Source organism: Euleptes europaea, chromosome 12 (genome assembly GCF_029931775.1).
Source record: "Euleptes europaea isolate rEulEur1 chromosome 12, rEulEur1.hap1, whole genome shotgun sequence".
In the NCBI taxonomy this organism is placed as follows: Eukaryota; Metazoa; Chordata; class Lepidosauria; order Squamata; family Sphaerodactylidae; genus Euleptes; species Euleptes europaea.
The window spans coordinates 17,672,722-17,690,502 of record NC_079323.1 but is presented as its reverse complement, the minus strand read 5'-3'; the positions used below and the strand labels follow the sequence as shown (position 1 = coordinate 17,690,502).

At 41.0% G+C, this 17,781-nt stretch overlaps 1 protein-coding gene across 6 annotated transcripts in view; it reads right to left on the bottom strand.

Annotated features, from left to right (window-relative positions):
* The window catches only part of GRIA4 (glutamate ionotropic receptor AMPA type subunit 4), a 254,524-nt gene that overhangs the window by 53,846 nt on the left and 182,897 nt on the right, over positions 1–17,781 (bottom strand). For 5 of the 6 annotated variants that reach the window (XM_056858902.1, XM_056858903.1, XM_056858905.1 and 2 more), the window contains exons 10-11: positions 4,713–4,919; positions 1,103–1,473 (exon numbers count right to left, since the gene is read on the bottom strand). In XM_056858902.1, coding sequence (XP_056714880.1) covers positions 1,103–1,473; positions 4,713–4,919 — 578 coding nt within the window. Of the gene's footprint in view, positions 1–1,102; positions 1,474–4,712; positions 4,920–17,400; positions 17,664–17,781 lie in introns of those variants that run through there. The other variant, XM_056858907.1, reaches the window with a different exon arrangement.

The following is a 17,781-nucleotide window of genomic DNA, read 5'->3' as shown; positions in this document are numbered from 1 at the left end:
GACCACCACCCCCACAAAGCTCCCGCTGGTGGTGTGAGGGGATCTGGCAACCCTACTGGATGATGAAATGGCTCCTTTGTGATTCATTTTCTTACTCAAGTAATCTTTATGACCCCACACAACCAACCATGGTTCCTTCCCCCTCTTCTTTGCTGGATTAATGTATTGATATCTAAAAGCATAATTGCTTCTTGACAAATGCAGACCATCTACTTCACTGCGCCTTATCAGTCACTCTGCATGTTTCTACCATCATGTTCTTCAGCTGGAGGGAACAGATGTTCAGAAAATGTAGGGAAAGGGCTTATGGCGATGGCACTTGCGTCAGGGCAAGGGAAGAGAAAGTATCAAGACGTGTAAATGAGGCAAGTTCAATCGTTAGTGGGAACTCAGACGGAATGAATATTTGGCACTTGTGAATATTTTCTGCATTTTTTGCTGTTTCATAACATAGTAATAACAATAATAATAAAGAACACTTCATGTTGACATTACCAACCAAGAAAAATGACACATAAGATATATACATTAGATATAAATAAAGCAAAACTGCAAACTGAGGGAGGAAGGGAGATGGAAAAAAGAACAATTCTGGAGTAATTCAGACACAGCATCACATACACATGTGTATATTTTCATATTACATACCCAATACTTTCAAATTTCAAAAGAGAAACACAACATTAATGCACGAAATATTCCATCTGCCTCTTACAACCTGAAAAATGTTTCCTTTCTCTTTTTCAATGAGCTAATGTGGACAAACTGTTTACCTTGATTAAAATTTACTAGGGCCATCAGCTACTAGATTTTTTTTTAAAAAAACTGGCAAATACATGTGACATTTTCAAAACAACAGCAACAGCAAATACTTTGAAAAAGGTATTTGAAATGTTCTGCATACTTGCCGAATTAGGGTGTGAAATGAGGAATCAGAATAAATTACATAGAAAGAAGAGAGACATTTTAGGACTGGTGAAAATTCAACTCAGCAAACCATCTCAAATTCATTGTATGCGTGTTTATGTGTGTGTGTATGGAGGGGTTATCATTGTTGAGGATACAAACACAAACCAAGAAGTGAATCTGACTTGATACCAACCTGGGTGAAATATCGCATCCTTGTTGCATGAAAGCGCCCAAGGAAAACCACAGACTGTTGAAAATGCCAAACTCATTGGGAGGCTGGTCACTGGGTCCTTCTTTGCCGTCCTCTGGTTCTTCTGTGTGCCACTCATACGGACTGAACCTGCTCACCAGGAAGAGGACGACACTGACTCCAATGTAGGCAAACACTATGCACATCCAGATTTCATAGGCCAAGGGGTCCAGAAAGGAAAACACTCCAGGTTTAGATTTCTGGGGCTTTTTAATCATAATAGATATGCCCAGACTCATAAACGGCTTCGAGAAATCAATGACCTCCTCTCTCACCAAAGTGATGGTCAAAGGTGCAACAGCAATCTCTGCCTTCTGTAAGATAAGAGACCCCAGACAAATACATATTAAGGATGAACTTTCAACGAAGTATTTTTAATGGGGGGGGGGAAGCATTTTGATGGGTGAAATTCTGATCCAGATAGAACTAGCGGCCAATTACTAATGAATGACGGTGAAACAGGATTTAGTTTCATGCTTTTTGAGACATTTCACCAAACAGGTAAGAAAGAAAAGTGGTTGTTGAATAAGTACCACTGTTCTCTATGGGCACTGAATTTGTATTTCTGTTTGAAATATCATCAAAAGAAAATCTGCCAAATTAATTAAAAGATGTGCACAGACAACTTTCATGATTCAAGAGTCTCATGTGTATGTGAGAGTTTTGATGTGCACCTGGAAATCCATGCAAGGAGTAGCTGTCCCCTTTCTCCTATGTAAATCTGCCTTATGTTGAGTTACACAACTGACGCGTCTCACCCAGTATTGTCTACTCAGACTGACATTGGTCTTTTCCAGATGTTCTTTTAACTGGAGATTCTAGGGATTGAACCCAAGACTTGCTGTATGAAAAGCATGTGCTCAGCTCGAGAGAAATAGGCTGTCTCTTATCAAGTATATGAACCCAGGAAGCTGTCTTATACTGTCAAGACCTTGATTGCATTTGGCTCAGCATTGCCTAGGCTGAGTAGCAGCTGATTTTCAAGGATTCTTTCCCAGCCCTGCCGCCTGGGGCCCTCTTAACTGGAGACGCCAAGGATTTGAACCTGGAAAGTTTAACATGAATTGCAAATGCTCTGTTATTGTGTTTGCCTTGGACTGACAACCTAAGGCATGGCAGGTTGGGATTCAATCTGTGCATTATCACCCTCAGCATGCCGGGAAATGCTTTATTTGCATCTCTGCTTTGTGCTTGTAAAGCATGCACTGACATATGGAGGTGGTTTATGCTTGCGCAAACATCCATGTGCACACCAAAGCTCTAGGATGCTTTGGGACAGCAGCCAGTGGACGTCAGCACTAAGGAGCTTTTCATGTGGAATCACACTCAACTACTCGTGTTTTATACTTCCATGAAGAAATGACCCTATTAATCATGAACACATGAAGCTACCTTATACTGCATCAGACCCTTGGTTCATCAAAGTCAGTATTGCCTACTCAGACCGGCAGCAACTCTCCAGGGTCTCAGGCAGAGGTCTTTCACATCACCTACTTGCCTAGTCCCTTTAACTGGAGATGTCGAGGACTGAACCTGGGACCTTCTGCATGGCAAGCAGATGTTCTACCATTGAGCCACAGCCCCTCTTCAAGCAAGGCTCATGATCAGTCTTTTCCATTTTAGCTAAGCAATAGAGAAATGTCTTACAGCCATTTCTGTATATCTTCTCTGCTGCCCCCCCAAGAATGATATGCAGCACGGTTTGTATCTGTTGAATGACAGCCTATTTCAGCAACATAGTCCAGGTTTCTTTTCCCTCCTGTACAGACTTCATTTTGAGAAAGATTTCCGAAATGCGGCAGACGCCATTTGAACTTTTGATCCCCATTCTTTCTCAGACATTGACAGAAATGGTCAATGACCTCCTTATTCATCACGCCGTGAATGGATAACATTTCAAGGTGGAAGAATGAATATTTAATTGGGATTGTCTGTTGGAGCCACCGGGAACACCTGCTGCAGGTAGCTAAAGGCATTCATCACCGGAAAGTTGCTTGGGTGAATAAGCTCATCACCAAAAGATTGCACCATTGTGCGGGTAATCTTACAGTCATCTAGATACATCAGGAAAACAGTAAGGATTCCTTAGCTCTGCAGGACAGCGAAAATGCTTGTTTTTGATAATCCTTTGGCAGAAGAATACTCCTTGCAGTAGAATTACTGGGTCTTAGAGAAAGCAGTGGGATGTGGGGAGAGACAACCCAAAAATTTAACCATTCTTATGTTTTTTTTTTAAATCATGAGTTCTCAAAAGGCATATTTGCCAGACCCATAATAAAAAGGGAAAGAAGGGCATCAGAGGGCTCTCACCCTCCACCTGATTGCTTAATTGAGCCCCAGTCAATACAGATGTTTTAAGATTTTTCTTCTCCCCTCTCTGTTTTGAAGTGTGCCATCCTAGAACGAGAACTGTGTCGAACAGCCCCCATATTCAGGAAAAAAATGTGATTAATCAGCCAGTTAACCCAAAAAGTATTTGCTGCCCTGCCTTTGAATGTACCAATGGACGGAAGCCTCTCTTCTCCTTAGAATTCCCAGCTGAAGCAAGCCTTTGTGGCTGGCATCTTAGCAAGTGAACAATGGTGACACTGTCAGTCAGCACACTCTGCTGACACCACAGTGGGAACAAAGACATTGAGTCTTTTATGCATGGGAGTTTTACCTGGGGTTCGAGGCTCTCTGGACCCACACTTTTCTGTTCTGAATCCTTAAAATGCTATGCATGTTGTTTGCCCTGGAGAAAGTCCTGGGGTTACTGGACTAATGCAGAATCATCAGCAAAAATTCGGAAGCGTCTGAGTTCCCACCCCTTGAAAATGCTGCTTTGTAATTTGCTGTAGTGCTTACTGTGAGAAAAACGTCACACCCCCTCCCAGCTCCCCTCTCTCGTGCTTTGGCTTATGCATGAAATGGGGATGATTTGACCTGGGCTGATCTCAGGGGAGATCGAAGAATCGCGTTACAACAGGATTGGGAAGATCTGGATATTGCATGTGCTGGGAGCTAGGTCATCTCTAAAGGGTGGAAAAATCATGCATAACCCCAACAAAAAACCAAGTTGGACGGGTGGAGAAAGTAAATCAAATGGTAGGAATGTCATTTCTCAAGCTGCTTTTTAAACACGAATGGCCGATGTGCCTTTTGATGGCCACTTTCATACCTCAGCAGTTCCCCTGTAGAATCAAAATGCATTCCCATCTTTTCTAAGCAATAAAAGGGAACTTTTTACAGTCACTGGTTTAAATGTTCTGAGCAATGATCCATCAGAACAGAAATTGTTCTAATGTCTCCTCCCGCACAGAAATACAATTTTCTCTCCAAGTCAAGCGTATCTTGAACATACATGCACCGTTTACAAAAGAGGATCTCGGCATGCCATCTGCATTCCTTTTGTATTCTTTACAGCTTGAAAATAATATTTATACTATTGGCATTTACATGGGAGTGTCAACATTTACCAATCACTGGACATTCATTTAATGTATATATTCCTGTATATTGGAAATGCAGTTCTGAGAAGTTTTAAGCCTATGCCAAAAATGGATGTGCTTACCCCATACACCAGCTCTCCCACCATCCCATTCCATATTTTTGTGTTTGGGTCCCTCGCTCCGTATTTTCCATCAGGAACAATGGCAATTTTGTACTTGAAGCCAATATGTTTTGCAATTTCTGACGCCAGGTCTACACAGTATCCTTCATACTTGTCATTCCCTTCAAACAGTTCTTTGTTTTTTTTCCACATAACATACGGGGCTTCCTACAATGAAAGAAGGAGAACTGTAAAGGAGAAACATTTGCCAGAGTCTGTCTAAAGAAAAGTCCAGCTTGTCATCCTTTGTGTCACACCGAAAGGGCATCATTACTAATAGTATCACAGATAATTACCATAGAATACAAAAACAGAGGTCCATGAGAATCCAAGAATAACATGGACATGATTTACAATTGATTATGTACAACTGAATTCCAATCTAACCTCTCTCCTGTTTCTGGGATAACGATGGAACGCGTGGACCATAAGACTCAAGTATGGCCCATCAAAGATACATCAAGAACCTTAAGAGGAACCCTGTTGGATCAGGCCAGTGGTCCACCTAGTCCGGCATCTTGTCCCACAAAGTGGCCAACCAGTTGCCCTGGAGGGCCAACAAACTGGGCATGGGAGGCCAAGGGCACTGAAGCTGAAGACCACTGAAGCTGAAGGTCATTTGAATAATCACCTGCCTTTTAACTGATCGATTGATCAATTCCATTTTAATATCTAAAAATATCCCCAACTGTAATTAGCAGTCCCCTTTTGGAACTCTGACAGAAGTATGTAGTAAGGTATAATTTCATAAACTAAAAGTAGCACTCAGTAGAAAAGGCCTTCGTTAATAATGGCTTTGCTATTACACATTGCAATAAAATAGTGGGTCCTGAACAGAACTAAAAACATGTACAATATTAACTCACAGCTCTACTGATGAAAAAATGGTCCATAGTAATTAGTTTACATCTCAATCCCATGCATATTTATTCTGATTAAGTGTGGCATAACTTCAAGTAAGCATGCATAGGATTGCAATGTAAATTTAGCAGATTAATGTACCAATTATACTTTACAGTTGTACTTTTAGGTCAGGTGTAAAGAACAAAAATGCATCTGGAATGTTTCTTAAGCTTTGCCAGTTTTACTATATAGTTCAACAAGCTGCTAGAGATCTTCACAGAAACCCAGGTAAATCACTAGAGCACTTATTTACCCAAGCATTTCAAATATACAGCTATATACATTTAGCTATATCAAAACAAATATCAGTATCAAACAAATAAAATGTCCTTTCCCCCTCAGCCTAATTTATGTGTTGCAGGTATTTAGTAAGCAGAGGCTGAATAGTTTCTTAAATAAACAATCTAAGACCAACAGGTTATTTGAAAGGTACTGCCTTTGAATACAGTATGAACATATTGAAAATCAAACCACTGATTCATCTAATCCACTATAGTGCGACGCGAGAAGCAGTGACTCAGGCCCTGCTAGGGCTGATGCTTTTGTAGAACCTTTCTACATGGAGACGATAGGGGTTGCAATTTGGGATACTCTGCAACAAAAGCTGGAGCTTTGCCTCTACATGCATGTCTCCAGAACTTAGATAGGCATTAGAAGAGTCTTTGTAAATAGCAAGTGCAAATGCAGGCATATTTTTTGGGGGGGAGGGGTAAAATTCTCCACTTAACAGGGAATTATCTCCATGGCTGATCCAAGTACATAGGTGACATCACTCCCGTATTAGTAGGGTTTAGAGAGGGGAGGAACGTCAATGCCATAGAGTCCAATTGCCAAAGCGGCCATTTTCTCCAGGTGAACTGATCTCTATCAGCTGGAGATCAGTTGTAATAGCAGGAGATCTCCTTCTAGTACCTGGAGGTTGGCAACCCTACATATTAGTAGGATTGCCAGCTCCGTGTTAGGAAATACTTGGAGATTTGGGGGGGGGGAAATACCTGGGGATTTGGGAGGGTGGGGTTTGGAGAGGGGACTTCAATGGGGTATAATGCCACAGTCCACCTTCCAAAGTGGCCATTTTCTCCAGGCGAACTGATCTCTGTCACCTGGAGATCAGTTGTAATAGCGGGAGATCTCTGGCCAGCACCTGGAGGTTGGCAACCCTATGTATTACATGGCAGATTAATGAAGCCATATTGGGTTGTACCCTACCATTTCACTAATCCAGCAGTGGTGCATGCCTCCAATACAAGCAGACTTCCTGCTATGCTAGAGGCAGTTCTACCAACAGAATAACTGCTTGCACCATGGCAGGGCCCGGCACGTTTTTCCTATCAAAGAGCCGAACTATGTTGAAATTCAGTGCACGAGATAAGCAGAGCCCGCGGCTTATATTGCCCTTCCCTCACTCTCACTAATTTTCATATCTTCTTTATATCATTTCGGATCTGTACCCTCTTTTCTTCTTAGGACTTCTCAGATCTCTTGATCATGTTCCCCCTTCCCTGTGCTGTTTTCTGGCCTCCTCAGCTAGGGGAAGACCACCTGGGTCTCTGCCCAGCTGGGGTGTTGTCAGGTAGGCTATCAGGACTGGGCCTTGCAGAGTTTTTAAAATAAGAAAACCCAAGCCTAAAAATGGCGGCAGCGGCCCTATAGCAGACACAGGGATGTCGTCTAGGGTTGCCACGTCCCTCTTCACCACTGGAGGGAGCTTTTTGGGGTGGAGCTTGAGGAGGATGGGGGGAGGGGAGGGGAGGGAGTTCAATGCCATAGAGACCAATTGCCAAAGAGGCCATTTTTTCCCCAGGGGAACTCATCTCTATCAGCTGGAGATCAGTTGTAATAGCAGGAGATCTCCAGCTGGTACCTGGAAGTTGGCAACCCTAATGCCATCACATCTAGCAGAGCTCACAGTTTCTTGTAATTTTATTCAAGCTATAACATGACAAAAGTGTTGTAGTGTATACATTAATATATGGTAACTTTGGCTGTCCTCATAATTAAAACCTCATGATAAAACTACTGCTGAAAACATTAGGTGCTGCAATGAAAATTTTAGGCACCATGGCGCCATGACACCTGGGATTTGTTCAGCCCTGATATATGCTCTCTCAGTCACATCCTCTTGTTCAATCAAAACTCTTAATTCCCGTCCCTCTCTCAATCTGTTACTCAGTCATGCCACTTCTCTCTCTCTCTCTCTCACTCACTCACACACACACAAACACACACAATTTTCTCCTTGCCAGACAACCCCCTTGCCTTTTAAACCACTTGTCAAGAACTATGCACACAATTCAAAACATTATAGGGGGTTATTTACAGATATTACATGCATTACTTCACAAATAAGAAAGTGCATTTGCCTAGCTGATATGTTGATTAATAACCCATAAATAATGTTTCTGAAGCCCAAGCTGTGGTTGTTGCGAGTCTTTTGTTAGGAAGTGGCACACACAGGGTCTCACAATAAGTAATAAATATACATAGGAACACCCTGAATGATTGTTTTAGTGCATCAGCATACATCTGCAAATGGTCCACACTTGGATTCCTGGCAACTGTTCATCTTTATCATATCTCTTTCTAAGCATCTCTAAGAAGCTCTTCAGTTCCATAATTTCCCCCCCTGCCATTCCCTTCACATGCTAGCTATTCTAGCACCCCACCAATCCCTCTACTATATCTCAAAGATTTCATTTTATTTTTAAGAATAACTTTATTTGGTTCAGTACTCAGTCAAATTTGGCTCAGTAGCTATAAGTCGCAGACCCATGCATCAGAAAGGCCTTTGTACTGGAAAAAATATATTTAATTGTTAGCTGAGTAGAATTTTATTGGAAGAAGGGACTTTGTGATGGAGGAATGTTTCACTGTTAATGGAATCTTATATTTAAGATTTTATAAGAAATGTTCAATTGGAAAATCAAGAACGCAACATTAACACACACACCAAAGTAAGGTGACCTCATAGACATATTCTTAGCAGCCAGCTGGACCTTTCAATAAATGATACCCCTTGCAAATAATGATCTGTGACCGCACCATTTTTGTTTTGGGCTAGTTTTCAGAACCTCTCCAGAGCTGTGATATCTGAAGCATTTTAGGAATCTAGCTCTAATGATGTCTTACGGGACATTATAGTTTGCACATGTGTTTTGACCAAGGATTGGTTTGAAGGAGAAGTTTCATTTTTTTATGGCGTACACACCTATTTCTTCTGTCCCCATGTTGTTTCTAGTCAAACAGGTTTTGAAACAGTACAAAAATTGCAACACCTGTTGTCCAGAGGTGGATGATCTAGGAATTGCACAAGCAGTGATGCTTCTATCAAACTTCCTTCGCCTCTGCAAAGAACTGTCATCTGCCTTCTGTCTTACTGGTATTTTTCTTCTGAAGGAGAAGAAGAATGTGCTTTTGAGTCGCTACAGACTCATGGCAACCCCATCCATGGGCGTTCCAGGGAAAAGATGAGCAGAGGTGGTCTGTCATTGCCTTTCTCTGCACAGCAACCCTGGTCTTCCTTGGTGGTCTCCCATCCAAGAACTAAGCATGGCCAACCCTGCTTAGCTTCCGAGATCTGATGAGGTCAGGATGAGCTGGGCTATTTAGGCTGCTTTTCTGAAGAAACACCCTTCCTAATGTGTTGTTTTCAAAAAAGATGTGAGCATAAACAGGCTTGCATCACCATTCGGATCTGCTGCTTATATGGCTTCTGGGTGAACTATAGTTTCAACCTGCTAACTTGAGTAATTAGATAAACAAAACTGACAGCATGAGTCAAAGAAATTTATTATTTGGGCTTCTTTACATAATTATTCCAGAGGCAACCTAAAACATGTCTTAATTCTTGGGCAAACTCTATCTACTCCTTTGATTCTCTCTCTTTTTTTTGTCCTCTCCACATAATGTAGAAGAAGAGTTGGTTTTTATATGTGGATTTTCTCTACCTTATAAAGGAGAATGAAACCAGCTTACGATCTCTTTCCCTTCCTCTCCCCACAACAGACACCTTGCGAGATAGGTGAGGCTGAAAGAGCTCTAAGAGAACTGTGACTAGCCCAAGGTCACCCAGCAGGCTTCATGTGTAGGAAGGGGGAAATCAACCCGGTTCTCCAGATTAGAGTCTAACACTCAGGTGGAGGGGTGAGGAATCAAACCCGATTCTCCAGACTAGAGTCTACTGCTCCTAACCACTACACAACGCTGTGTACATCCTGTTATAAGGATGACCCTTGAGCCTATTCTCTGTTGCTCTGTCCAACCCTTGCCCCTCAGTACAAGAGCAAAGATTACCAGAATAATAGGAAAGTTCAATGCTAACCATAAGTGATAGAATGCTTTTAAAGACTGTTCTGCTGTCATAAGGATTTATGCCATCTGATGTAGCCAACTATAATCAGAATAATCAAAGAAGACTCGTGTGTTAGAATATTTCAGATATCAGATGATATGTAGGGACCAATAAGCATAGTAGGTATCATACCCAAATGACAACCCCACCCCAATCTATACAATCTTTAGTCCAGTCAAAAGGGATTTCAGTAGAACAATGACTGGGAGCTTCATGCTGAAGCTGTAGATCTGAAGACCCAAACAATCAGATATTGAGAAGAAATGGAAAAATATGAATGGCAACTTTTAGCAAGGCTGAAATCCTAAGTACACTTAGTAAGGAGTCTGTCCTACTGACCTCAGACAGTGGGACTTCTATCTGAGTAAACGTGCTTTTTGAGATTAGGACAAAAAGAATGTATACTCAAAAAGTTCATACAGCATTATTTTGGCTCATGTTGCCTTCACTACCACGTGACTTTTTTTTTTTGGTCACAATTTTTTCTTTATAAGCAACACTGAGGCCTCTTATAAAGTTGATAACATGAGATTAAAATCACCTATAATTAGAATTTGTTATTGAAACAGAGAGATTCAAATAACCATTCCCCCCTGTACTTTTTTTTAGCCATCAAGTGGAAAGAATCAAATATAACTCTGTTGTATGACATGCAATAGATTCCTTGGCCACAACTCACTGGAAAAACTGTATTATCAAGTGATTGACGCACAGTCCTTTATCTGTTGGGCTCATTAGATAGTCATTTTATTCTAACCACATGGCAACCAAAAATCCAACTATGTGTTGGGTCAGCATCCACCCACCATTTGATTTGAGGATCTTTCTAATGACAATAAGATTAGAATACTTTGGAACAAGTTTATGAAATATAATTCCACAGAAAATCCACATTTCAAATGTTCAGTACTGAACACAGATAGTCAAAGAGATACAAGATTTAGTTATAGCAAACAGGCACCTATAATAACATTTTAACATTCAAAAATACATTAAAAAAGAAAACAAAAATATATCTTGGTTTATGAAAGGGTAGCTGTATCAATGTAAGCTAACACAATCGTACTACATACAGCTTACAATTAGAAATTAGAGAGCGTTATAAAAGGTGTCATATCTAAACATTTGGCCACAGAATGTTCCAATGCTTAATTTATAACAAGGAAATTAATTCTGCATTTTCTAAAGTGCCACAAAATATAAATTACCAGGTGGAAAGCATTTGCGTAAGTGGTTTAGCTCATCCTTGCAAATAAGTCTCCCCAAAGTTACTAGTTCACATTTTTTTTAAAAATTATGCATACATTTTGTGGCCAGGAAAAAGAAAAACACTAATCTTGTTAAAGCTTAAAGGCTTTGTGCCTGGTTGCCCTGAAAAGTCTCATAGTCACCATAGATGATAATGTGAGTGGCTACTCATATTACCAGGGTAGATTTTCAATATCGATAGCAAGATTCTCGCTCTATTTATCACAGTGAGATGGGATTCAATGGCCATTTAATGTAAAGGGACTTGCCGCACTGCACCTAAAGGAACCAGAGGGCTGGATCCTGAAATTTGTCAGCAAAAAGCACTGATGGTCATGGATCTTTCTGGCATTCTGCTCCTCCCAGCAGTCCTTTCTCACCCTAGAAAAGTTTGATCTTGTGGTCATAAGACGGTGTGGTCTAAAAGCCACACAGATCAGGAGGCTGCAGTAGGGAGGGAGAAGGTGATGAATCACCCTGAGTCTTTCTTCAGTACTGCTCTGCTGATGGACAAGAGAGGAGAGGGTGATTTTGTCTTCTTCCCACTCTCCACCGAAGCCTCCTGACCTGTAACGCTGTTAGACCCCATGAGTTCCATGAATGTATTCTAGCTATATCTGAAGAAGTGAGCTGTGACTCATGAAAGCTCATAACCTGCCAGAAATTTTGTTAGTCTTTAGGGTGCTACTGGACTCATGCTCTTTTCTACTGCTACAGACAGACTAACACGGCTACTCACTATGATCTCTCATCCACCAACTTCTGAAATAACTTTGACGTACACTATTTGAAGAGAGCACGATAAATCTACACAATATTTCTCTCCAATCCAATCCGAACTGGTATTTCTGAGCCAGAGGTGAACATGGCATGATGATCATTCATGACTTAGTTGTAGCTGACTCAAGCAGCGACTAGGGATTTGCATTTGGACATATCTGGTCAGAATATATATTTAAAAACACCGTATCAATATTTTTATGTGTGAATATATTTGGGTATCTGGAGCAGATTTTTTTTGGAATACCAATTATCAGGTCCTGCAAAATTCTGGAAATATTTGGGAATATTTGGGCTGGCATTTTAAGGCTCCCAGGTCTGTTTTCTTCAGTTTTACAGGTTTGGTTGGGCTTGTAACAGTGTCCCTTGCTTCAGTTGGTTTAGCTTTTGGTTCTGTTGGGCTTGTTGGTTCTGTTTTCATTTGGAGGCCTTTGACCAGTGGTTGCTACTGTGTACTTGGTTATTGGTTCTTTGCCTTGAAGAAAGCACAGATTCCCCTGCCCCTTAGGAAACCATAGAGACAAGTAGGGGGCACCTTCTTCAGGGACCTGTAGAATTGGACCCCGTGATCCAATCTGCTTGAAATTTGGAGAGGGGGTCTTTGGTGGACATGCAGGACCAGCTTCCCTGCAATTTTGGTGTCATTTGCTTGAAAAACAGCTGATTCAACTCTCCCCCCCCCCGCAAGTCCCCCATAGAGAATTATGGACCTGAAAAAATTCAGAATTCCCAAATCAATCAAACAAACAAACAAACTCAAATTTCAAAATGGTACTGTGGACTCAAAGAATCCAGAATACTGGTATAGAAACCCTTCCCGAAATTCAAATCAAAAAATTTCAGATTTTTTTTCAAGTACACATACCTAGTCGCAATCCAACAGACAACAGAGCATTGGAGAAGGAGGGTAAATGTGTAAACACAGTACAGATGGAAAGTTTTGTTAATTGATTGGATAGATTAATCCATTAAATATACAATGTTAGATTCAAAAGGTGGCCCTAATTTACAAGGCAGTTTTTTTAACCCTCTTTAATACTAATATATAAACACTATTGGTCTCAGGTGCCCTCCTAGGGGAAGATGTGGTCCATCTCTCTCACACAACAGGGAATGTCTCTTCAAAGATGGGGCCTACTCCTATCTATATCTACATCTATATTATTATTTATTTAGATTTTAACTGGCCCTCAATCCCCAGCCAATGATATATACAATCGTTAATTAATACCATTGGGTAGCAGTATCCATTTTAAAAGAGAGTTTTCCTTCTGCAAGAGAGGAAAGTGGGAATGGTATCTAGATGGTGTCTAGCACCATTTGGAAGTACGTGTATTATTTAGTTGTTTCCAGGGTTTTGAATGTTCCATAAAAAAAGAGACTAGAATTCCTTGCCATTCTTCTGCCATGAGCTCCTCCCACCATTCCTCGGCATTTAAGAGGAGCAGATGAGAGAGAGGGAACCAGACAGGCAGGTAAGGGCACCATCAAAGGTATAATTTACATTTTATTTAGAAAATTTCTTTCTAAAGATCCTAATTGAAACAGCTTATTGTGGGACTAGCTGGTTAGCTGGGACTGGGGAAATATATCTAATGACACTATAATATGGACAAAATTCAAGCTCAGTAGCACCTTAAAGACCAACAAAAATCTAAGGTGCCACTGAACTCACATGCCACTGAACTCACATTACAGACTAACATGGCTACCCACCTCAAACTGCAATACAGACAAGTGTTCCCACTTTTCATGGAGAATTGAGAATCAAGATGACATTTTAAGCATCTGTGTCATCTCTGTATAGTCCCTGGGAGTACTCATTTGCATTTATTCTCTAGCAACATAATCTGTTAGGAAGCAATTATTTGGGACATCAGAAGACACCTTTAAGGTCTCGACTCTTATCAGTCATATCCTTTCTATGGGTTCTGAGCAGTTCACAGAATAAAGCAATTCTCTTTGGCTTCCAAAAATTCATTAACACATTTTAAACTTTACAACTGAAGTATTCTGTAGGTAAACTACATCATTACATCATTACCCTTACACTATGTAGCTGTTAACTAACTTCTTACCACCAAGCTCTCTATCTTTTTCTCATCTTTTTTTAAAAAGCTGACAGTAAATTTGTATTTACATCTTAAGTGGAGAAAAAAATATATCAAACCACATTTAGTATACAACCAAATCAAATATATTATTTTAAGAGTACAAAATACAAAACGTGCTCAAATTAACATACTTTATAACATATCCTGTGCCTATGATTATAATAGAGTAACATCAAATGAAGCACAAGTACATACAAAAGGAGAGTACCATAAGCAAAGTGCCAAGTGGGTTCCTGAAAGCATGCCATGCAGTAAAAGGTTTGCTAATGTCTACAAATCAGTCTTCGGTCTTTTATGCATGGGAGTTTTACCTGGGGTTCAAGCTCTCTTGACTCATACTTTTCTGTTCTGAATCCTAAAAATGCTGTGCATGTTGTTGTTTGCCCTGGAGAAAGTCCAGGGGTTTCCGAAGTACTGCAGAATCCCCAGCAGAAATCCGGAAGTGTCTGAGTCCCCGTCCCTTGAAAACACCGCTTTGTAATTGGCTGTAGTGCTTACTGTGAGAAAACCATCACCCCCTCTAGCTCCCTTGTCCCGCTCTTTGACTTATGCATGGAAATGGAGATGTTTTGACCCAGGATTGGGAAGACCTGGACATTGTGCGGGCTGGGCACGAGGTCATCTCTAAGGGACGGAGAACTCATGCATAATCCCAATGAAAAACTGAGTTGGACCAGCAGAGAAAATAAGTCCAACCAATACCAAAACCTTTAATGGCATAAAGAGAAAGTAAGTCAAAGGGCCCATGCATAAAAGATCTTCCACAGATTGAGAAGATGGGAATTGCTTATCTCAGGAGCTATTCAATTAAATGTTGAAACGGACTCAAGAAGCACAAATCATAGTTTTCAGTGACATTGAATTAACATTCCTTCAATATGAAGAGGTCATTGGATGGGGCATATTATCACTCAAAGCAGCATTTTTTATCCATCTCTGTTACAAGAGCAACCACATTCTGCAAATGCACATCAGCTAAACTTACAGGATTTTGTATTTAAGTGCCTGAAGGGACTGAGAATCCTGGCACTGAATATTGCTTTGGCCAAGGAGGTTAAGCACTGATGTTACAACTAAGTAGTGACCTTTTACAGAAGTCACTGGGAAATGCATACGATTACCTGGGCCTTGGGTATAGCCTCTGCCACATCAGCTATGATATAGTGAACTCTTCTCATACCAGATGCTTTGATGTGATGTCATTTTTTAGGCAGGAGGAACAGATTTTAGTGTCCAGTAAACCCAGATTTTACTCAGTTCCAGCAGGGATTAAATGATCTTTGGACTTGAAATAGCATGCAAGGTGAGAATCAGTAAAGTGTGGAGATACCGCTAGACCAGTGATTGCCAAAGTGGGGGTGGGATTACCTAGGGGGCAGCAGCAGGTGCTAGAGGTGGGCCCCTTCAACTGTGTTGTATACTAATTTACAATAGATCAAGCTATGGCACCATGCTGGCAAATTTGGTGGAAACTATCAGAATTTTTTTCCAGGCTTTGAAGAGCTGGTACCACTGGATCAAGTCCATTAGTTTCATTGAATAAATATCAACTTAAAAGTTTTAATTTGATTTGGAATAGATGTGCAATTAATTGTTACTTTTGAAATGTCATTATCTTCCTTAGTGAGTCATGCAAACCCCTATTTTGAATAATGCTTTTTTTAGGGTAGGGTAGGGGGAGCTGGGGTTGAGTGTGTGGAACCAAGGGGGCGGTGGCCCGAAAAGTTTGGGAACCACTGTGCTAGACCATATTAACCTTGCATGATCCAAGGCCCGGAGTGTTACAAGGTGGGAGATGCCACTGACCCTGCATTGCAGTGGTACAGAAAGACTCTACTTGTAAGGCAAAAACAAGGGCAGTCTAGAGTTCTCTCAAAACTACATGAAAGATGGGCAATGCTAGCAACAATCTGTTGCCGCAACTGACTGCACGAGACATGCACTGCATGCCACAATCCCCTATGGAATGTGGCTGGAGTGGAATTCATTCATTCTCTGCCTTGCCAAAGAAGAAGAGTTGGTTTTTATATGCCGACTTTCTCTACCACTTAAGGGAGACTCAAACCAGCTTACAATCACCTTCCCTTCCCCTCCCCACAATAGACACCCTGTGAGGTGGGTGGGGCTGAGAGAGTGTGACTGGCCCAATTATAGCCCACCTTTCTCACTGAGACTCGAGGTGGACATGGCATTGTCAGAGGTCACTGTATATTCTGTGTCCAGGATGTCTCTGTATTGTTTCACGAGATTTCAGTGAGGGCCAAGCATTGAACTGAAGTTTTTATCCACTGTACTAGAGCCACTTAAATGGGGCCTTGGTGTGGGAACCATTTGGTAAACACAGCTGCATCGCTGGTGCAGTTAAGATCCTTAGGGATGTCCTTCCATACTATGTCTGCAATGTGCTTGGATCCTAATGGAAAGCAGTAAGAGCCAACTGTGCCAGAAATGCTTACCTTCTGACCAGAAGCCCTGCATGCCACCATTCCACATTAATGGCTCTTCAGAAGGCAATAGCCACAGGCGGAGCTCTTCAGATCAGCCTCATCAGAATAGAATTAGGGAGGGGCTCAAAGCTTATTTCCCCCCTGCTTGGTAAATTCCCTGAAGAGTCAGTTGAGCTTTTGGCAAAGAAGCTCCTATTAGGAGAAGTTCCTCAGCTTACACTCCAAACTGCCAAGTTCTGTGATGCTGCTATTAAAATACACAGAACTTTATTAGAGAATGATCGTTAAAGTATTTTACAATTTTAAGGTGATAATTTTAATCAGGGGTTGTTTTTATTGATCTTACACCTTTATTTGTACGGGCAGTCTGTGATTCTGCGGTGCAAAACTATTGAGTCTGTTAATTTTGATGTGTTGGCATGTGATTGGTCAGTTGACCATATTAATACATTTGAATTAGGGAGGGGGAGGAATGAAAAAAACCCCAGTAAGATTAAAAATATCTGTAACGGCATACTCTGGGAAACCTTGGCATGCTACACAAAATTCATTCAGATCCCTTGGTTTGGAAATGAAAACACCAGCCCTAGGACTGGCCAAGTTGCAGAGATAATATTTATTATGCACAACAAACAAGACAGAAATTGTACCCCATTTTTTTTCCTTTTGCAAGCACCACTTAAGTTTCTTTTAAATTTGGAGACATTTCACCATAGTTTACACTGTACAGGTATGAAAGCCTCAATTTAAAGAACCGGCGCAAGAGAGGAACACTCACTACTGAGTGAGCCTCGAACACCCCCATCAATCTCTTCATAGCTTGGCCCAGTTGAAGATTTAATGTCATCTGTTTTGGGCTTCTCAGAACAGTCACAGAGCTTTTATTTTTGTTTTTCCTTGATGGTTCAGTGCCTGGTCATCCAGTCAGAAGAACAGAAGAACAGAAATCCATATGGAAAAATATGGCTCAGTGCTTAACGGCTGAACCTTAGTTAGGAATGTTCACAGCAGCGTGGGACTCTTTTTTCTTCCTTGATCAATTTCTTAAAATAGGATTCTTCATCAGAGGCTGAAAAGAGGAGGACTGTACTGAAGTATGATTTTTCCATTACCGTCTTTTTTTTTCAAAGGAAAAAGATACATTTTTAAAAAAAATTCCCATGCAAAGAAGAATTATAAAGTTGGGT